This window comes from Acanthaster planci, linkage group LG06, assembly GCF_054643075.1.
Source record: "Acanthaster planci isolate LZ-2023a linkage group LG06, COTS_SCS, whole genome shotgun sequence".
Taxonomy (NCBI): Eukaryota; Metazoa; Echinodermata; class Asteroidea; order Valvatida; family Acanthasteridae; genus Acanthaster; species Acanthaster planci.
In genome coordinates, this window is record NC_141782.1 from 16351391 (window position 1) to 16374981 (window position 23591).

General features: G+C 41.4%; 1 protein-coding gene across 1 annotated transcript in view; it reads left to right on the plus strand.

Moving 5' to 3' along the window:
• Positions 1–23591, plus strand: part of LOC110983029 (scavenger receptor cysteine-rich domain-containing protein DMBT1-like) — a 46375-nt gene that overhangs the window by 4488 nt on the left and 18296 nt on the right. The window contains exons 2-9 of the mRNA XM_087137833.1: positions 3540–3725; positions 4272–4409; positions 5396–5719; positions 9553–9873; positions 11673–11858; positions 12359–12496; positions 13273–13611; positions 15977–16318. Coding sequence (XP_086993959.1) covers positions 3540–3725; positions 4272–4409; positions 5396–5719; positions 9553–9873; positions 11673–11858; positions 12359–12496; positions 13273–13611; positions 15977–16318 — 1974 coding nt within the window. The remainder of the gene's footprint in view (positions 1–3539; positions 3726–4271; positions 4410–5395; positions 5720–9552; positions 9874–11672; positions 11859–12358; positions 12497–13272; positions 13612–15976; positions 16319–23591) is intronic.

A 23591-nucleotide genomic window follows, 5' to 3' on the forward strand; every position in this document is an offset into this window, starting at 1 on the left:
CTTTTTCCTCACGAAACTGTTTTAGACGTTGTACCTATATGCCGTAGGGATCTAGGGAAGAGAAGATGCCGCAAATACCGTTAACCAAATGATTCATCATTTTTAGATCACTGTCTTCCTTCAAGGTTGCGCACGGCATCATGCTACCGTGTTTCCGCGTTTGCTATATTAAAACACCCAAAAATTCGACCGAGCGTGCGAGGCGCCGTGTTGTCTTAAGTTTTAAATTGCCATAAAACTTCAGGTCACAGCGGCGCTGAACAGATGTCGTGGAAACTTAATAAGAAAAATAAATAGCGGCTGCGTCAAGTTTCTTGATTGAGAACACAGCCATTCCCAGTTTGATTACGGTAAAATAACATTAATAAACAGCGGTAGGCCTACATGTAATTCAACTTGGACTTAATCTTTACGTCACCAAAGTAATTCGTGTTACACATTAGATATTTCCGCTTACCAATTGTTTTTCAGTAACCGCATACCCTTCTAAAAACATGAATGCTTACTCATTCACTGTAGCCCGTCTGTGAGTTGATTATACATCATATACAAATTGCTTTCTCTTGCAATCCACTAGCATAGGATTAAATATTTCTTTAGTGGAGAAAAACATAGATAGTAATCATACCCCAGATGAACCAGTTTTTGTTTTGATGGGTCAGGTGTCCAGGGTTGTGATGTGATACACTCATAACAACCCTTGACACTTCACCTACCTGTATTTCGGGTTAACCCGCCCGGTTTGTTAAAATTTTTTTTAAAAGTGATATGCAACTTAAATGAGCATTGACATTAATCGGCATAATAGACCAAACAAGCTAACAATCTCACACGTGGGCAAAATTTAGGACATTATGCATTTAATAGCAGGATCAGTTTGATTTTAGTTGATCCTCTTCACTTGGAAGATCAAATCAAAATCAAACAACTTTACTCAAGGTTTGTTTCAAATGAGCGACAATACCGATTATAAAATATATATATATAATAACAGATTAACCAATTCAACAAAACCCTATTTGAATTACTCCTTACACGAACTCATCACGGACGCCCTCTTGTAGGCAGTGTTCCAAACAGGGCATCATGGCTTCCAAATTATTCGTCTTTGCCGAGTGAATACGTCTCAGTCCTCATGTGTTTGTTTCTTGGAATTCTATGCGTATAGATAAACAAACAAAACAAATAATGTCAATGAAAAAACTGAGGGCATATACCTAAAATGAATAGTTTCCAATAAAAAGATCCTACTAGGTTCCAAAATTTGACTGGGAACCGATCATAAGTTTATGTATTTTGTTTGGACAACCTGTTGTATTATGAAAACTCAATAAATAGTATAGTATTCAAAATCACTTTCATATTTGTCACTCTTGGTAGGCCTATTGTGATCTGTATAAATTTTGTTTAAAAAATGAAACTTACGGCTGAAAGGCAAGTTCAGCTGCGCGATTATAGACAATCCAGACTGAGGGCATCCAACGGCTGTGCAAGTCCGAACAATTTTTCAATAATGTTCCCTTAAAAAGAGAGAGAAACTGGAGCAAGAAACTCTTCAGCCGGACTAATTTCCCCGTGCGCAGTATACGAGATGTGCGCGCACCGGTCTGGTGTGACGACCGCAATTTAAACTTTAAAACCCTCACCAATAAAACGCATACGTGCACAAGATGGAGGGCGCCGTGTCTTATCCATTCGTTATAATGGAGATCAATGCTTGGTATTCATCCTGAATAACCAGTCAGCGTGCAGGAACGCTCACGCAACCTACGGAGTAGAGGTTGCTGCTCCTTATGCCAAAGCGATAGCGCTTACACCTTAAAGAGCACCTCAAAGGAAAACCTGTTTTCTCTGATTTTATCTGTTCAAATAAATATGGAAGCATCCAAATCGAACGCAGTGTCATTTGTCTCCAGTGCTCAATTGTAACAAGCTAAAACGGCTTTTTTCTGGTCTTGGCTACATGCATAGTTTGGCATGCATAAGGGTTTATCCACTACAATGAGTTTTTTTTTACCGTCTCAAGATCTGAAATCATTTTGAACTAGGGCCGACAAAACATTTTCATTACAATAATCATGTACATGTACCATACGTAGTCCATCATAAAATTTTGCACTTACCCAAAATAACCGACAAGAGTTTTTGTTGAAAAGCATACTTGGTGTATACAGTAGTGGACAGTAACTTATCTCAGTAAACGAATGAGGCACTTGGACCAAACAATGTGACATGCCGACAATTTGCGTTGATTTCCAAACTGGTTATTGTAAATCTTGTCAGTGTCATCTTTTTATTGTCAGTAATGTCAGCAAAACAGCTGGTAAGAACTATTAGTTTAAGTTCAGGGTGGATTTACTTTAGGGATGGGTGTCCCTTCCGAGCGTTTTCACTCTTCAGGAATTTGTGTCTGATCAAACCAGGTTTTGAGAATATCAGTTGGAGGAATCAACTTATAAACCAGCTCCCAAAACACACAAACGGATAAGTCTTCAAAATACTGTCTTTTGGGGTTTTTAACTTACGAACTTGTTTGTACACTTGAAAGCTATAAAGAAAAGAAGATAATGCAAACCGATTAATGTGTTGAAAATGTCCCAGATCACCGCATCATTGAATGGATTAGAACTGAAGATTAACTTCATGTTTAGGTTGCATCTTTCAGGATGATAATTACTTTTTTGGATGAATGAAAACTCTGTTGTGAGTAGAAGTTTTCTTTAGTTTAATTTTCAATGTGGCGAGTTGCGTTGGTTGTTTGGATTCTTGTACTGCTTATCGTTAATATCGTATCTTATTGAGCAGACGAGTATAGAGTTTCGGGTAATTCCGGGCGAGTTTTCATGTTTTCGTGGAGTCAAGGAGTTTGAAAGCAAACCTTCAAATGGTAAAACGGGTAGTAGGATCGGACTCCAGAGGTTTAGTGTCTAGAAATTTCCTGCCTGGTGGCATTGCTATCTTGGACAGTTTTGCCCGCAAACTTAGGCTTGATGGCTGACGCAAGTATCGAAATCCAGTTTCAGTTTCTGCTGTCATACTTATATTCCTCCACAGTTTGGGTTGGCGAAGTAGGTCTTTCCTCACCTTGTACCTCTGTGGCGTGGGTTTTCAGTCCCTACCTGATTTCATGGGTTTTATCCGGAAATTTCTTCTCTGGGATTTTCCTCCCTCCTGATGTAGGTGGATGTGGGTCGTTTGGCGGCTGCCTGAGGCCCCCTTGTATGCCATTCGCTCGACTACGTATCTTTATTGTATAGTGAATTTTAACATGTCTGTATGAAATTGCGTTTTAAAAATAAAGGAAATATTGTTGATTAAATTATCAATGTAAAATAGTGCAAAGGGGTGCATACCGTTTGAGATGCCGATTTTGTACAATTTTTCTCGTGATTGGCTTGTAAAAATGGCCTGTCTGTGTTCAACTCCTTTAACGCATGGTCGAGATAGCACTTTGTATTCATTACCACGCCTGTACTGTTAATTATGTGTTGACAAGCTGACAGGATTAAGAAAACTATTCCTGTCTTATTTGTCAATAGATGAGGGAGATGTGCGACTAGTTGGCCGGGACCCCAATGCAGGGCGAGTTGAGGTGTACCACAACGGCGTCTGGGGGACCGTTTGCGATGATGGCTGGAGCTTTGACGATGCCAGTGTGGTGTGCAGACAGCTGGGCTTCACTAACGGGGCTGCAAGAGCAGCAACTGGTGCCAATTTTGGTGCAGGTACACTGTTGCGGTATTCAGTTTTGATTTGCATCGCTGTACAGAAAAGGTGTCTAGCTTATCGATGAACTATGCTGAGCCAAAAATGCAGTCCAATGCAAAGGCAACTTGTGCTTCAATGAAAAACATTTTTCCACCTCTAAAAACCTGGATCAAAGTTAATGTTTTCTTTGTACAACACCTAGAAATAGGTGATGAACTTGGCACATTATCAATGTTACTTATTGTAAGCCAGGAGTCTGGTGCCACTTATTTACGGCAAAGGACAAAGTGATTTCTGGAAAGGACAGGTAGACCTTGGAGCACACGAATCGCCTATATTTCCCCGGTGTTTCATCTTAACAATAGGAACAGGTGTCATCATACAAAGGATTTAAGCTGTAAATTGTAAAGCCCTAAGAGTGAGCAAGAATTTGTGCTTGAGATAACTAAGCAAGACTGTTGCCAAGGAAGTTCTTTAAGAAGATCTAGAAATTGTTTTGCCCGTGACGAACTAGAAGGTGTTGATGAAAATCATCATAGGGCCTAAACATGTTTGTTTTAAAGGTGAGGGCCCTATCTTCCTGGATGATGTTGCATGTGCTGGCACAGAGAGCAGACTTGTAGATTGCCCCAATCCTGGATGGGAAGTTGAGAACTGTCTCCATAGTGAAGATGCTGGCGTTGTCTGTCTGCCAGATGAAGGTAGGTGAAGGTTTTGGGAGCAGTGGCGGCGCTACGTGGTGTCATGTGGGTGCAAGCGCACCCACTGAAAAGGTGCTTACACCCACGTTTGCACCCACAAAATTTTGTCACGTAAACAGGGCGATCAACTGTTTCATTCTACGACTCCGCACCATAACCCAGGGAAAGCGAAGGATCATTTGCACCCCGCAGCGATTCTGTCTTGCCCCACACTTGCACCCGCAGCCACCCGAGGTCTGGCGCCTCAAAGTTGTTTCCAAGAAATATGCCTATTGCCAGAGTTTTATAGACACTATTTACTTTCGAAGAAATCCTGTTCAATGCACGTGAACGCTACAAAAATATATAATGTTTTATTCAAATCGTTATTCCAACCAATATTTAGCAATATAGCTAAATTACACATCACAATTAAAAAGGGCCACATACATAGAAAGCCAGAACAGAAAAAACTGAAGTTCAAAAGTTCATCCCCCGTAAAATTACATGTAAAATGGCTGTATTGTTCGCTGTTCTTGTTATGCCAGTACAGCCTGATGAAAAGCACACATGTATTGCATTAGGAGAACACACTTAGAGGGGAACACACATATTTGCCTTGTTTCCCTTATGGTTTTGTGGAACTATTTGCATTACTTGATCACTCACAAACTCAAACCTCAGTCTGCATATGACTTGGATCGTTGGCTGTAATTATAATTCGGAAAACGGAACAAAAAGTTACTTCCCTTTTGGCACAAAAAGCAAGACACAGACCACTGTTTGATTTTGTATCAGTGCGATCTCGCTTGATGATTTTTTTTAATAAAACAGGTTGGTAGTGGACAAATAGCAGCCAAACGTTACAGCCACTGGGAAACACTGACCTCCTCAATAGTATCATGCTCTGTTGCTGAAAACAACTGCCTATTACGTCTCACACTGTTACAACATTGAGAGAATATTGGAAAACAAACCCAACTGCAATATTTCTTTGGCATTCTCAGAACCTGACGTGACCGTGCGACTTGCTGGCAGTGATAATCACAGCGAAGGACGTGTGGAGGTCTACTATCCAGGCGAATGGGGCACCGTCTGTGATGATGAATGGGATATTAGCGATGCTGATGTTGTCTGCAGGCAGCTCGGATTTTCGAGTGCCGTAGAGGCTGTTTCAGGAGCCAGGTTTGGGGAGGGTATAGGACAGATTCTGCTTGATGATGTAGCCTGTACAGGAGATGAATCTAGACTGGAAGACTGTCCGAACAGAGGTTGGGGAGTGGAGAATTGTGGGCATGGGGAGGATGCAGGAGTGGTTTGCCTTAATTCTGGTAAGTACATGTCCTAGCAAAAATTGAAGCTTATTCCAGGAGAAGTTGTCCACGAAACAAAAGAAGATAATCTTAATGGGCTCATTAGATGATTTAGTTAACGACAAAACTATTTATACCCCTTATAAATTTTATTATTTTTTTTCTAAAGACGTCGTAACCAAAAGAATGAGAGGTGGGCACATGAGATTTGGGCCATATATAGTTGAATACTTTTAGCTGTCAGGTGCAAATGACTATTAAATGGCTTTGGTTTTACCTCATTTGCGTGACAAAGAGAATGCTTCACTGTTTAAATTATGACATGTCCAGACTTATTCATGCCCTTTACCCATGCCACATCCCCCGGTTACCCTAACCCCGTGGACATAACCTTCGGCAGTTATTTGCACTTTCACGCAAAATAAGACACCTGATACAAGATCTTCTGTTTTACAGAGACCTAGTTACAAATTTATTATGGTTTGTTAAAAGAAAATATTTACAGTTTTGTTGATGTGATATGATATGAAATATGCCCAGGACTTCTCAGGTTTTGAACGCAGTAGTTGCACAATTTAAATTGAACGTAAAATTCTAAAGGATCCTTTCTGTCACTGCAGCGATGACTGGTTCACGTTTTGGCCAGGAACTCTCGGGCTGTCTCACCGCAGAGTAGCCTTCGCGGCACCATCCTGACTTTCTCTCTCGTGCAGCGGTCTTGAGTTGACCCCGAGTCTTGAGTTGTTCCTTGAGTCTCTGGCCAGCCCTTGGATCGGACTGCTAGTCCCATACCCAGAGTAGAACCAGGTTGCGTAGACACCTGGTTCTTGGAAAATCTTGCGTCTCGAGTAGTTTTATTTTTCCGTCTTGCGCATCGGTCGGAATTTATCCTCACCGATACACTAGCTTCCAAGTTCGAGGCTGATTAAGCTCTTGCCATCGAGGCTGGCAAGACGTGCCCTCTCCTCGGACTCTCCGACGCAAGTCCCCTTTACACCCCGAAATTTTTCTAAAACCCTGCCAAATTTCTATCTGGGACACCCTCAGTCCTTTTGTTGTGTGACCCTGGTGACCTCATAATAAAAGACTTACTCAAGCAAGAGTCGAGCTATCCAATGGGGTTTGTCTGTTCTTCCCGCGAAACTAAAACTAAATAAAAATACTACATGGAAACACTGGCCAAATAAAATCAACAATTTGTTTCTGTCAACGCACACTCAAGTCATCTTATATGTTTGGCTCCCATGCGTAAATAGAATAAGAGTTATTTCTCTTGAACAAACTAATCTCACTTCGTGACCACCCATAAGACAGTTACTATAGTCAATTGTAAAGCCCTTGTTCTTGATTACAGTATCCAGGCAGGTTGTGTAGTTGTTCATGAGGGTTTGGCACAGCTCCACGGGGATCTTGGCCCATTCTTCCTTGGCGAAGACCTGTAGCTATTCCAGGTTGGAGGGACTGCGGGCATGCACCTTGGTCTTTGAGAGTTTTCCACAGGTTTTCGATTGGATTAAGGTCTGGGCTTTGGCGTGGCGGTGGTAGCACCTCCACGTTGTTAATCCTGGAGCAATTTCTTGACTGTCTTTGCCGTATGTCTAGGATCACTGTCCTGTTGGCAGTTGGAACCGAGATGGGGATTTTCTGCTGACTGCTCGAGATTGTCCTGTAGAATCTGGATGTAACTCTCCTTCTTCGTATTTCCTTCTACTTTTACGAGATTGCCAGGCCCACTTGCAGAGAAACAACCCGACATGATGCTCCCACCTCCGAACTTTAAGGTTGGCACGGTGTTCTTTGGGTTGAATGTTTCACCTTTCTTGCGTCAAACGAAGGAAACAGCTCTGTGGCCAAAAAGCTCAATTTTCGTCTCGTCTGACCACAGAACTACGATTCTTTTCTCGGAGCCCTCTGGCAAATGCAAGTCGAGCTTCTCGATGCCTGTGAGTGAGGAGAGTGGTCTTTCTTGGACGATGCCAATGTAGCCCTTCCTTATGCAGTGTGCGGCGGATTGTCTGCGTTAAAACCTTGGTGCCCTTCTCACCCAAGTTGTCCTGAAGTGCCGTGATTATTGTTCTGGGTTTGGAAAGGGCCTCGCGGCACACTTTCCTAACCAGACGAGGAGACACCTTCGGCTTCCGTCCACGCTTGTCGATGTTTTTAACAGTACTGAACTTCTTGTATTTCTTGACGATGCACTGTAAAGTGGAAATTGGTACTCTAAAGAGCTTGGAGATGGCTTTATAGCCTTTCTCATGGGCATTCACAATGCTCATGCGGAGACCCCTGCTGAGTTCCGTAGTTTTTACCGTGTTCACAACAACTACAGAAGACTCCACGATTGCACTTTAATTTATGCTCGAGAAGCAGAGTACTGACAATGACATTCCACAAATTAATTACAAAAGATGACATTCTGAACAGACTCCTAGATTTTGTAAACATTGTTGCATATATTCAAAACAACATGCAGGATCTTAGGAATGTTTGGAAAACGTGCATTTCGGAGGAATGCAGTCATAAACCATGGCATGCAGAACGGTATGAATCATTCTCAGCTTGTCAGAATTTAACAATGTAGCGTTCTCCTTGTTTTGCGAATGAGGTAAAACTAAAGCCATTAGTCATTTATACCTGACAACTAAAAGTATTCAACTATGTCCCAAATATTATGTGCCCACCTTTCATTCTTTAGAAAAACACAAAAAACCTAAATTTATAAGGGTTGTGAATAATTTTGTTGCTAACTGTAGCTTATGTACTGACCTCATGACCTTTTTACATTTTGCATATTTTGAGCGCAAATCTGTCTGTTGCAAGCGTGGACAATGAGGATCTGGTTCACAACCTACTGACTGTCATGTGCATCTGGGTGTGGAGAGTACGGTTCCTGGACACAGAGACCAGCTCGCGATTGTCTTGATGTCTTGAAAAAAATTACGGCAGAGGACAAAGCTCTCTTGTTAAATTTTTGGTTTTATGCAAACAAGACATGATAAAAATTATACACGCACGTGAGTAGGCAAACACGCTTCAGGGAACAAGACGTATTTGTAGCCTTTCCCTTGTGGTCGTACAGTTTGCCATAACGAACATGAAAACTGAAAAAAATAGTCTGCATTTGAATCAGACTGGGCAGTAATGTTCATTCCTGTTTACATGTTATGGAACGCTCATTAAAAGATGGACACATTGTTACCTGGGAGAGCCACTGAATGTCTATTGAGACTGGAAAATGCATAATAAAGACTCTCTTGGAGACTCACAATCTTAATTACAGTGGGCTGTTGTGCCTGAACACTTGTGAGTTATCAGAACTCAGAGAACTCAGTTTATTTTTATTCACACTGGGTATTCAGGTAAAGATTTGCTCATTCTGTAATACACAAATCACCTAGTAATCACTCGATATTGGTACAAAACTCCGAAGCACATTGTCAAGTACTGGATGTTGTGAAAGCTACTTTTGAAGACCCTCAAAACAAGGTGTCTTGTTTATGAACAGCCATATGGGCACATGTTAGCCAGTCAGCTTAAAGAGATCAGAAGTGAGGGCACAGGTAAATTTGCTGTCAATCTCAATTTAAGGCCATCACTGATAGCCCTGACTGTTAACATAAGTGACATTTAGAATTATGAAGAAGGGGGGTCAGTAACCAGAGGTAACTCACAATATTTTTAATCAAGTGATATGCAACCGTCGATGATCTGGAACATTGGTGTACCAGCTGTACTTGTAGATCTATGCTGAAGTCTTAATAAATCTTTAATAAATAGATATGTTTTCCTGAGCTTAATTGGTGTTAATGCACTGAAAGATCGTAAGTTAAACTCTTTGCTTCCATTTTCAGAACCAGTCAGTTTGCGGCTTGTTGGTGGCGAGAATGACAATGAAGGACGTGTGGAGGTCTTCTACCAAGGCGAATGGGGCACTGTCTGTGATGATGATTGGGATCTCAATGATGCTAACGTCGTCTGCAAGCAGCTCGGGTTTGCAAGTGCCGAGGAGGCTGTTCCCGAAGCCAGGTTCGGGCAAGGTACAGGAGAGATTCTACTGGACGATGTGGCCTGTACAGGAGACGAATCTAGACTGGAAGACTGTCCTAACAGCGGTTGGGGAGTGGAAAACTGTTGGCATGGGGAAGATGCAGGAGTGGTTTGCCTCTGTGCTGGTACGTATAGGCCTATGGACAAGATGGTGGTTTATGCGCACTAACCGAATGAATCTCAGCCCAAGTGGCTTGCTGCTGACAGACACGAAAAACTACAAAGGGAACACTGTATTCAATTTGGATACGTATCAACCTTCCTCGGGGTAGGACTTGGAAAAGAGGCTTTTCCATGTTGAATGTGTTGTATTCTTGTATCGCTTATTTGTCCTTGTTGAAGGCAATCCCTTACCCTCCAAGTGCTTTGCTTATGTACTGGCCCTATGACCTTCTTATGTTGTGCTTAATTTTGAGTGCAAAGCTGTCTGTTGCAAAGCAGGAAGAATGAGGATTTGCCTATAAAGCTAGTTCATCGTGTGCACCTGGATGTGGAGAGTATGGTTCCTGGACTGAGAGACATTTAAGCCAGCCTCATGATTGAGAAAGGGTGTCGTGAAAGAAAATACGGCAGAAGACAAAGCTCTTTTCTTTAATTTTTGTATTTTTTTTGGCAAACAAGGTATGATAAACTTTATACATGCACTGGAGTTGACAAACTGTAAAAGAACGGAGACGGGATGAATGCCATTAATAGGACGTCTCCGGAAAATGAAGAATGAGCTCGTGCCTGAAATCGGACGTTGATCTAATTTGAATGTGAATGACGATTGTAAATTAATGGCAAATAGGCCTACGGTTTTACAAATTTCAGTTGGAGGCCTAAGAAATCAAGCCGCGAAGGTGTCTTTTTAGTGCTCTTATATAAGCACATGATAAGCAGGTAGCTTTTAAAGATCAATGGTGTTGGCACTGGTAAGTTGCAGTCAGCCACTTTGGTAGCCTTGCATTGTCTGCCTGCATTTAGTAACACTTCAGTTATGTAAGCCCAGCCTGCGAAGGATTTTAACTAAGAAAAAAGACAGAAAGTGATGTACGCACAGGTTTATTGCATACAACCCCAAAGATGGTGTTTATCCATTCGTTGCTCATCAAGGAATTACTTGAGACAGCCAAGTTGTTCAGTGATGATTTCATCGGTTGGGGCTGTAGTTGACACTACTGCAATACATGACAGGCCTGGAATCTGGGTGGTAACTGTGTTGAGAGAATCATCAATTGTGGCAGGAGTTGTTTCCTTCGTACATTCGGACATTTACAAATTATTAAAATTGTGTTACCACTGGACTTTTTTGATTAACTTACTGGGACTTTCCTGTAGAATTACAATATTAAATCCAATGGGAACACACGGTAAACTAATACCCTTGTCAACTTGTTTGGGTTGTAGCTCCTGGGTGTACTTGTAATACTGATTGTTGATAGCTATCAAGAATCTGAGGAGGAGTAAAAGAGTAATTTCGGACGAACTAGTGATGGAGAATCAGGTTTTCGTGGAGTCAAGGATTTTTGGAAAGAAAGTTGAATTATATATTAAGAAAGCAAACGCCGTCTAAGACCAAGAAATACCAAACCGCTGTGATGAAAACTCCGGAGGTTTAGGACCTGGATCATATTGCCCGTGCGCTTAGGCTTGAATAAATAACTTGGCCGGTGCGAGTATCGAAACCCAGTTTCGGTTTTCCGCCACAATTATATTCAGCTAGAAATGTCAAAACTGCAAAAGGGATGTATAGTGTTTGCGGTATAGGTTTTTTTCTGAAACAATTTTTAACAACTTTTCTCCAACACTTAGGAAAAATGGCCTGTCTGTGTTGAACTCAGTCGAAATGGACCTTTATTCCTTACCATCGTTTTACCATAATGTATTGAAAAACTGACATTACAGGAAAAAGATGATTATGTTTGCTCTGCTTTGTCTTTAGATGTGAGCAACATACGACTAATTGGCCCGGACCCTGGCACGGGGCGAGTCGAGGTGTACCATAACGGCGTCTGGGGGACCGTTTGCGATGACTACTGGGACATTGACGATGCCAATGTGGTATGCAGACAGCTGGGATTCACTCAAGGGGCTGCAAGAGCTGCAAGTTTTGCTGAATTTGGTGAAGGTGTGCTGGTGTAGAATTGAGTTTTAATTTTCATCGCAGTACAGGAACGACATTCAGCTTATCGGGAACTATGCTAAACCTACCTACTAATACATGCCAATGCCTTATAAAACACAAGGGCTGTTTATTCTCCAACGAAAACCATTTTTCTCTGCCTTGGACCAAAATTAGTGGCTTTGTTTGTCAATCAATTAGAGACAGGAGCCATTGGCCACTTATTTATCGGAAAGACCAGGTGTTTCATCGGCATTTCTGGAGAGGCCAGTACACCTTGGGGCATATGAATCGCCTAGCCTTAAGTTTCCCTGGTGATATACTTGAACACTAGAAGCAGATGAGATCGCACAGGAGAGTTAAGCTGTAAATTGTAAAACCTAAAATTTTCTTAATGTGGTGTTTGGGATAAATAAGTAAGTTCTTAAAAAAACAGAATGTTTTTTGTGCCTGAGACGAACCAGAAAGTGTCGATGAAAACCATCATAAACGTGTTTATTTTGAAGGCGAGGGCCCTATCTTCCTGGATGATGTTGCTTGTGCTGGCACAGAGAGCAGACTTGTAGATTGCCCCAATCCAGGCTGGGAAGTTGAGAACTGTGGCCATAGTGAAGATGCAGGTGTGGTCTGTCTGTTCAATGAAGGTGGGTAAACGTTTTGGAAGAAAGACTTTTGTGTATTTTAATTTTTTTTAAGAAAATGACTGACTAGCATCAGCATGGTGTACTGCAGGAGAGACCACGTACAATGCTTGCGAACTTGGCAACCTTGTTTTTTTATATTTAGACACATGTATTTATTCCGACCAATATTTAGCAATAAAGTTAAATTACATGTCACAATTCAGAATTACCAAGAGATCACACACACAAAGCTAGGATAAGAATAATAAAAATTTAATGGTTTCTTCCAGAAATAATAAAACTTAAGACAAAATTTCCATAGTGTTTGCTGTTTTTATGAGAGTAAGGCATGGTTCAAATTACACACTCATTGGAGCATTAAGATACACAAAAGGAGAACAGACACATTTACCGTGTTTATTTCCCCATTAGTCATTATGATACCATTTGTCATTAATTGATCACTCAAAAATCCAGTCTGCATGACCCGGAGTGTTCGTTGTGAATCTAATTCCTGCTTACAGGACTGCAAGGAGTTACTCTAAAAACTTCTCAAGGCTCAGCTGATGAAAAAACATTTACTGCAGCATGTGCACCAGAAGTTGTGTTTTCTAGCTGATGCATTTATAGAACACGTTGGAGTGTTGAAAAAGCAGCAAAAATTTATAGCCGTCGGGAAACACATGACATTATTGCTGACCACCTAAATTGTATCATGTTCTGATGCTGGACACACTTGGTCCTTAAACCGTGATTAATTGGAGGAGTGAATATCTAATATTTGTGGGTATTCTCAGAGCCTGAAGTGACAGAGCCTGAAGTGACAGTGCGTCTTGCTGGCAGCGAGAGTGACAACGAAGGACGGGTGGAGGTCTACTACCAAGGCGAATGGGGCACCGTCTGTGATGACGAATGGGATATTAGCGACGCTAACGTCGTCTGCAGGCAGCTTGGATTTGCCAGTGCCGCAGAGGCTGTTCCAGGAGGCAGGTTCGGGCAAGGTACAGGAGAGATCCTGCTGGACGATGTGGCCTGTACAGGAGATGAATCTAGACTGGAAGACTGCCCAAACAGAGGTTGGGGAGTGGAAAATTGTTGGCATGGGGAGGATGCAGGAGTGGTTTGCCTTAGTTCTGGTAAGTAAATCTTCCGCCAAAAATAATGCAGTTTATGTGGGAAGAAGTTATCTTCGAGCAAAAAAAAAGGTCATTCTAGATAGCATGCTGTTGAGAGGCATGAGAACGGCGAAAGAAATACTATATACAACGTGGGTACCAGCTTTTATCATGGTAGGCAGAGAATAAGGGCTTTTCCGTGTAGAACACATTGTGTTCTCGTATCATTCCTTGGTAAAGGCGATGCCTTGCCCTCCAAGTCCTTTCCTCAGGTATAGACTTGCAGACTTTCTTGTATACTGCATTTATTGAGCACATGTCTGTCTGTTATAAGTGTATAGAGTGAGGATGTGGTCCAGAACTTAATGCATAATGCACACCTATATAATAGACGGAGGGTGTGGTTCCTGGACAGAGGGGCAAAGAGGGGTTTGGTGAGATTGCAACAGAACCCAAGACAAAGGACACAGGTCTGCTGCCATAGTAACAGTTGCTAATTACTGATGCTTCCAAACACAGACTTCATGCCCGACTACAATCCTAGTGTTGCATCTGTGTATGACACTTAGAATAAAAAACTGGGCTGCCCGGCACAATGTGTATGCCAACACACTATATTTTTGCTGTCGTAAAATAATGTTTTACATTTTTCCATTAGATTTTTCCCGATTCTTCACTGTCTTCACGGTATATAAGTACGAACAAGATTACCACATACTGTGGAATGAACATGAAGAGTTTGCCCGCAGTATTGCAGTGTCATTTAGAATCAAACAGCCTGGGCGCAAACTATGCAACATGTAATAATACTGCATTCACCTTAAAATATTTATTGTCCAGCCCCTTCACCCCACAAATCTTGCTTTCGTTTCAAAATGTAAACATGAGCAAATTTGAAAGAATCAGAAGAAAGGGGCAAGTACTGAATGCCTCAGATAGCACCACAGAGAACCTGGAATTCAACCTTTCGCTGGGTCCTACGCTGCAAGGTCTTTACCCCGTGCACTGACTTGTAGCTGCTATGTTTTGCTAAAATTTAAGGCCGTGCCAAATTGTGTTTCTTACAGCGTCTTCAGCAGGGGCTAGGTAATGCCTGCAGTTGACAAGCGTTGCGGAAACGTCATTCACCTCTTATCAATCTCTTAGATTTGGCCATACATAACAAAACATGGTCTGTCAGTGAATTGAGTTGAGCAGTATGTTCTCCTAATAGCCTATTTTTCTCAGGTCCACGGAGGTACGTGCACAAACTCCCTCCTGTCGGCCGTTTGTCCTTCAACTGTTCATACTTTTGTTGTATAAATGAACTTAATGAAGACTTGCATACTAAGTGGGAATCAGTCCCCTTTGGATTGTATAAAAAGATTCGCTATTGGGACAGTTTCACAAACTGTCAACTGTACGCGTGAATGGGTTGCACGCACGCCGATATAGCGTCCCTTGCGTGGTACGGAATGTGAACACGCGACTGATGCCATTGATGCTGCCTGCGAGGAAAACCGCTGCCGTTTTTCACAAGAAAATAATCTTGCCCCTTCTTATGAAACGTGTGACACGCCCCAAAGGGGAACAAACAAATACGTGCATGTGATATGCACAGGTTTTATACACACAGTTCATTGTACTGGATAGCAATGGAAGTAAGAACACCCAAATTGCCCATTGTAGCTTGATTGTGAATCTGTCTCCGGTTGTATCAGTATGGTCCCGCCTTCTAAAGGGGCAAAGTTCTGGGTTTGTTAAACTATTTTTTTTATATATAGCACTAAGGCAAGCTGTCCAAACGTGCGCAAAGGTAAATTATTCAAACAGTTATTTGCCCGTGAAGCCCCGGCGCAAGTCCTGGCGCATCCATAAAAGGCTAAGAACAATGACATCAAGTGGTTTTGAACTCCTTGGGGGTATACATTAATGATCTGGAGAGTTTCAAAGATGGCACCCTTAAATGCATAGAGGCCACCGCTTTCCCTAAGACAATTTACATTAATGATCTGGAGAGTTTCAAAGATGGCACCCTTAAATGCATAGAGGCCACCGCTTTCCCTAAGACAATTTATTGTAAAAATGACATTCTGAAATTTTTTAAAACCAATTTCAGTTACAGAGGAAACTGAAGTGGTTTTATTTTCCTGTCAGAACATGCAAAAGCCCAGATTTGGACAGAACGGAGGAATTCTCAATATCATGGTGGGATGGGAAAGTGAAAACAGACATTTTGGGTTGGTTCAGACAATGTGTAATGTATTTGTCTCAGGTACTTTGGAGACCTGAGTTATGTCTCTTCGAGCGGTTAATTGAGTTCAAGGAACTCACAGCAACGCAAAACAGAGAAAATTGAACAACCTTGATTGGCTCAAGCAATTTTTTCTGTTATTTTGTTCTGTAGTTGCTGACTCGGAAGGTGCTGTCCGTCTAGCTCAAGGCCCGAATGGCCCCCACGAAGGCCGCGTTGAAATTTATCACGACGGCCAGTGGGGCACGGTCTGCGATGATACCTGGTACACGGACTACAATGCTCAGGTGGTGTGTCGGCAGCTGGGATACGCCGGGGTCGAAGAGGTCAAGCGGCTGGCATTCTTCCAGGAGGGAGAGGGTCCAATCTGGATGGACGATGTCTACTGTGAAGGCGATGAGGCTGGTCTTGCTGACTGCCCGTTTGCTGGGTGGGGAGTGAATGACTGTGGACACTATGAGGACGTAGGGGTTGTCTGTTTGACAGGTACAGTATACTAAATACAGACTAGGTCATATGCTCAAGCACATGTGTTGGCATTCTATAGACGAGGGTTGGTTTACCTTTTTCACAACACGGTACGCCTGAACATTCTACGTCTCGTAGCTTAATGCATTTATGTCACATTCCATGAAAACGTAACAAATCAAATTTCATTATTTTTACACATTTAGATTAACTCGATCTGTTTGCATTTTGGACAGCTTCATTGTATTCTGCCATGAAGAATGAAGAGTCAGTAATAAGAATGAATAAATTTGATGAAGCCCTTCGGATTTTTAGTTTTGATTAGTTTTGAATGTTGCCCTGCCATTGTTTGGAGGATCCAATTATTGCAAACACTATTGTAACCAGTTCTTTTTTAATTACAGAGATTTAAATTTGAACTTCATAAGTTTTGTTGTTAAGCCTGTGTTGGTTATACTAGCTTTGTAACAAGTTGTTTTGCTTTAAAGATGTAGTTAAAACGATGAAGGACATTATTCGTCCTATATGTAAACCCAAAACACTACTAATCGAACATTCTTGTCCTTGAGTTATTTAAAAAAAAAAACTTTAGGGCCTTAATTTCCCAGCTGGATTATAAGTTTGTCCAAATTTCGTCGTTGAGGGCAGCAAGTGAATGTGATAGGCCAAAATTATGACGCGAACGTGGGAATCGAATTCAGGCACAGACGCTAAGTAGGTTTCGCTGGGAACTCAAAATTGCTTCGCGCTGCGCTGTCCGTGTAGCAATCATGCATGACGTCGTCATGCGATACGGCAGGCAATGAGCCTCTGCCTTTTGTAGATGTACCTGGGCTAGTATATCTGCCCAGCCCAGTCATGGGTAGTAAACTTAGGCCTATGCGGTACCGGTAGGTAAAATCGGTCGCACAAGACCGAAGTCACTTTAATCATGGAGGAATAAAACAATGCATACCAGTCGGCGTTCTGCTATCTTGTCTAGTTCCCCCCCCCCCGACAAACGTTGCTGGAATGTTGCAACGCCATTGTTGAAGGTGTCTTCTTCTGAAAGTTCAGGCTCAAATTGATGTGGCAAAACCATTTTATTACTGTTGATGTCGTCAACTTGTTTATTGACATCATCAGAAGAAACCGACTGAACATTGGCGTCGCTGTCAGGAAAACCACTGACGCTGGGTCTGCCAGCCTCAGCGTCCAACAGTATTGTAATATGTGCTTCAACGTCAAACAGTTGTAGGTACTCCGACTCCCATGAACACCTTTTTTAATGAATTAAGATTAATGGCCAAATTTAACCGAAACCGCCGGACTCCAAATTCTCAAACTTTGGTTGAGCATTTACAAATAAACAGTAAAAAAAGAGAGAGACTTTATCTCTGAGAAATATATGGGTCTACTCTACAATATAAAACGTGTTGCAGAAAAATATCCTCCATCGTTGAATTACACAAGGTAGGTAAAACCATTGGTTAACTCACTTGAATTTCTCACTTGATAGAAAATAAAAAAAAAACCTTTTCTCGCTCAATCTGTAAAATATTTCTGCCTTTAAAAAACCCCCAGATATTTTGCTCTCTTTTTTACGATGATCAGCCAACTATCGTTCAGAAAGTCTTCTGAAAAGGCCTGATTTGCCTAATATTAAAGAAGCAAGAACAGCCGGTGGAAATTCACAAAACCCTTCGAAATCTGATAGATGAGGAAAATATGTTTAAGGTATAGAGTCAAATAGAAATTAGATCAGTTCGAAGTCAGTTTTCATCTAGGAAAAGGGATTTTCTTAACGCAAATGTTGTGATCTCATCAGTATCCATGCGAGCAAGCATAATGGCTGCCGTTAATGAATACCTGGCGAGAAGCAAGGCGAGAGGCTTTTTGTCAACAGAAATACGATATCGAGATGTTAACCACCTGTGCTTCACATTTAATTTCCTCTGTGCCTACAATAAGTTATTCAGTGGTCGAAAAGGTCATCATGTTAGGAGAATGGAAACACCACTACCCCCCCGAATTAATCAATTTGTAAAATCACAGGGAAAACAATGGTGTATCTTCCCTATAAAGAAGCAACTTTTACCCATGTAATAGCGGGTGGTGTGCATTTTGTCTCTCTTGCATTTTCAGTTCAAAAAATTACATTGCTTTTATCGGGATACATCTTAAATCAAGCACTTTGAGCCTTGTTCATGTTTTAATATTTGAAGTTCAAAATTATCCCATATTCTCTTGTTCTTTTTCCTAATGTGTGCAAATTTAATTTCTTGAAAAACTGTTAGACCTACATGTATTTACTCCATTTTATTTATCCAAACCTTTAGAGCACAGGCCTACGTTTCTTTCATTTGTTTATAAGAATCATTTTAAAATGTTCATCCTTACCAATCTTGTGAGTGGTCGTTCACCACAGATTCTGGTGATGTATTTGTTTCTTTCTTGTTGAAATCATTAATTTGCTTAAAGTTTTTTTGAATTCCTAAGGTTGTATCTCTTTTGGTTTATTTAATTGTTTTTAAATTGGTTTTTCATTTGGGTTATAGTTTGTGTTGAAAATGACGGCTATTTTAGTTTCGAAATAAAGTAACTATGGCAATTAGAATGGATATTGAGTTTTTGAAGGCACATTATTTGTGTTTTATAGAAGCACCCCAGCCCTTTCAGGGGCACAGCTACCGTCAAAGAGCCCAGATGACATACAAAGCATCCTTTGATCTCCTTTTTGATTTATTAAAAGTGCTGAAATTGAAGCAAATTAATCCCTCAAGAGTACTTACTGAATTAGGACATTTCAGGCTACACACTCTTAAAAATTTATGCTGTAAATTATTGGTCTACCACCTTCACAAGACAACATCTCTCTCAGGAATCAACTACACTGAAGACTGCGTGTTGCGGTGACACAGACATGGTTATAACGGTTACTGGTCCACGGCTCCAAAGTGAATTCAAACACTTTGCTTAGAGCTTACAAGTACGATTTTAACTTTAACATAACCCCTGGACGTTAGACCGAGTGTTTTCAGCGTCGGTCAGTGCAATGTATTATTTCACAAGTCCGCCTTTCTCACACAGTAGCAGGCCTCAGCATTTATTTTTTAAACAGTTGTTAAAACGTGGTATCCAGTGTTTTTTTCTCACCTAAGCAATTTTGGCATAATGTAATCATGCTATCACAAGCACACCCCTGAATCTGAGATCCGTGTTACTGCAGGCAGACCTATGTGCTGAAAATTGTATATCAACCAATGGGATTTGGTACCCGACACAAATTCCTTTCTGTGTGCATTTGTTGTGGAAAGGTGCCCTGCTAAAAGTAAAAATGTGCAAGGAACTAACCTCTCCTCCAATAGTTACTTCATGTCCACCATAGCCATGGACTGCACTGCTCGACACCTTGGGGGCGAGGTCAATACGTGATAATACACTGTATGCCTGCTGACGAAAAACCTGTAGAGGCTGCACGTACGATGCACGAAATATTTTGTTACAAAATGATACTCAGCATTTTTTAGCACATGCATGGAAACAATTGTTTATTTAACAGAACCCATGTAACAATTGACACTGTCACAAAGTGTGCCCCATTCTCATGGAATGACACTAAGACATCTCCTTCTCTCTCTTCATAATCTCATCTTTGCCATCCATAATTGATCGCACTAGTGATTCTATTCATCCTTTTCTGAACTCCGCCACCTGCACACCCTGCGTTACGTAGATCACTTTAACCTCTTCCGTGGCCGTGTGATCCCCTCGATTGTCGGGGCGTTACTTACCTCGCGCCCTTTTGTGTCCACTAATTACTGAGAGTTGAGAATTCGCTCGTTGCCCAGCGCCCAAACAGGACGCTGGGAAGGGCCGATAGCTTTGCACTGTGATTGGCTACACTGGGCACGGTTTCTGATCACGAGATTGTCACTTCCTGTCAACGAAGACTTTTTAAAGTTTTTGGTTCACCAATGGCAATGGGCAAAGTGTCGGCAGTATCATGAAAACATGAACTTGGTACAATCACAGTGTGGTAATTTATCTTCGCACTAAGTATCACTGATCACGTGTCTTTTGGCGATATATTTCAAATCATTCGTCATCTTGATCAATTTGTGATGAAAGAATAAAGTGTAGTGAGAATATTTTCAGCAGTGAGGAAAAGAAAAATTATCGAATTGATAACCGCCGCATTGAACGAGCTCGGGTGCCTAGCAGAAATTATCCACAATGCTTTGCGCGTCGTTGGCTGTGACTTAGTGTGACGCATTTCCTTCGTTAAAATCTGTGCAAGGCTATCAGCCCGTCCCAGTGCCCTGTTCGGACGTTGGGTGACGAGTGAAAGTTGAAAACTGCCAACTTGATGAATCTGCCAACCGTTTGTCAAAAGCAAATTAGCTCATCTCCCATAAAAGGCAGCAGCCAATCAAATTTCCCGACTTGTTTTTACATCGTTCATACCTCCATTATAATGAACGAGTCTACAAGTCTGACTACTTTGATTAGTGGAAATGCCAGTTCTGTCTACTTTGATTGGTGTTCATTCGGTATACATTGCGCAAGAACATGTCGTTCATATGCAATAAAGAATAACTACATATCACGGACCGGGGTCTGATTGGCTTATTGACTGGTGGCACACATAATGGGTATCAAACGAGGGTACCTTATAAGACATTATGCGAGCGGCCAAGTGCGACGACCGTGCACTGGGTTTAATAGCTCCATGGTACAGTGAAGGGGTGGCTGACTAGGAAAAAAGTCCGACTTGATTCAAGTCTAACGTATTATGATTCTAGTTTACCCATCACCGTATAATTTCATGGAGTGGGATACTATAGCTTCCGTTGTGCGTATGCAAATAACCTCCAGAACTGGGCATGCGTAATTGAAAAGTCGAGCTGAAACATAGGCTACGCTGAGAATTGATTTACCGCTATGTTTCAACCAAAGACTGGTGCCTGCGTTCACGATCGTTGGCTTGGAAGAGCAAAGAGGTATAGTTTAAAACCAGACAGAAACTGTGATCTATAGCCAGTTGCTCTCTGGGGCGCACTAGGAGAGAGAAACTCCGAGCATAACTTGGTGTAAAGTGTTGATCATTTGGCGAAGACAGGACCTCCATCAAAATGAAGACTTTCACGCTCTTCTTGCTGATCCTTCCAGTGGTGTTTGGACATGGAGGCGTACCTGGTAAGTGTTAGAAATGGGGACATGTAGCATTGATATTTATACTAGGCGTTGAGCCATGGGTTTGTCAAGTGGGTTGGCACTAAAGTCCTCCCGCACCAAAGGATCAACGACGTTTCCTATTATTTTGAAAGCGCTGTCTTGAAAACTGTCGAGTTTCTGTGTCGTTGCATTTCCCATAAAAATGTACACTGGGTCACATTTGGTGGTTTTTAAAATTTATTTGGGGATTGAATTCTTTCAAATATATATAGATTAAAATAATTCTCAGATTTTTTAGAAATAACTGTGGTTGTAACATGCAAGACTAAAAAGGACGACCTCGTCCATTGCGATTCCTCGTTTGACGCATTTTCCAGGGAACATTGATATTTTTGGCTTCGTGTGGGGGATGTGGAGGATTCAAGTTGCCCCTGGAGATCTATTGCCTTTTTAAGGAATCGAGAGCGCTCACGCTTTAAACACAGTACTATCCCCTTTCTTCAGGGGGGATTATTTTACGGATAAACATTGGACTGCCATTTAAAAATCCCCATTTTGCTCCTTGCCACAAACCAGGATTTGCGATTGGCTGGAGGTAGGGTGTGCTATACCTTCCCAGGTACCACGTATTCTGCTCCCCACAAAATTGCTTTCATAATCCGCGCATGAGCGAGCCGTTATCAGGACTGTTGCAGTCACGTCCAAACCCAGCTAAGCCCACAAAAGACTACCGTACTTCCGAAGACCTTCAGAATTGAGCTCCTGCCGATGTTGTTCGACTCAGATCAATTCTATTCAAAATCCGGATTTGCAGACTTCCTACCTGTATTGTGCGACTTGACTTGTATACCAAATTAGCAAACAAGTTCTGCCCCAGGCTGAAGTTTAGTGACTAGCAAAAAGAGCATGTCTATATGCTGTGCAAATCTAACATTTTTTCCCAAAATAAAACAAGTCTCAATTTTGTCAACTATACGTGTGTTTATATTTCAATGCTTGCCAAATAGAACTTTTAATCCCTGTTAACAGATATATCTCATATTTTCTGACACAAGCATCTTTATTTCTCTCAGGCGTATATATACGTGTTTCAAAAATAGAGATAGATACATCTCTCTTGCAGGAATAAATGTCTGTTTGCATGCCATAACGTTTTTTTGCCAACAAAACTACGTCAGTTCAATTTATTTCTTCCAAGCAACATACGCAGAACAGATGTGTACTGCCCGCAAATACGTGCGTTCACTATGGTTGCGTGCCGATGATATAGCATCACAGGAAGTGCAGCTGATGGTGTGTCTCTATTTATGAACAAAACTGAAGCAGTGAGCAGTGTTGGCGAGTTTTAGTTCCCATCGATAAAAATGCCCTTTTTAATGCTGCTGAACCTGTTGGGATTTCCTATACATAAGAAAATAGTGATTACCTTAAGAGTTTCCTTGGGAAAGCAAGTACTGGTGTTTGTTCCCCACATTTTTTTACCCTGACCGATCGACCCTCCCTCAAAGTAAAAAAAGGGGAAAGAACCATTAAATGATAAGACAGTAAAGCCACAACAAGCACTCTTTGCTCAATGGTAAGCTGGGCCATCTTACTAACAGTTGCTAAACAAGTGGCCAAATGGTTCCAAATGTGAATACCGTTTACTAATGCATCGCCCCATTTTCTCAAATATAAATAGGTTTTGCAACAATCTGTCCATAATCACACTGTATGAACATTGTTATCCAGACTAAATAGGACAGTGACATTCCATTCCGTACATTTCACTTCAATGAATATTCAGGGTCAGGTTTACTTTTCACACTATATGTAGACCTACGTGATGACATGTTGAAAAAAAAATTAACGGTACCATTTTGTACTTGTATGGGGAGGTCAGTCTGAAGCTGGTGCTTGTATTGGTTCTGTGCCCAGCAAAAAAATATATTGTGTATACAATCGTAATTAAGTGAAATGAATATAAGAATAATAAGGAATGGGTGTTAAAACACAAATTATGAATTTGCAATCTTAGAAAAATAATAGATTAGAATGTACACACTGGCCATCCTCAACCAATTTTGAAAGTGTTAACAACTTAGTTTCACAGTGACAGTTATCTATTTTTATATACCCGTCTCATAACGCACACTGAGAAGTA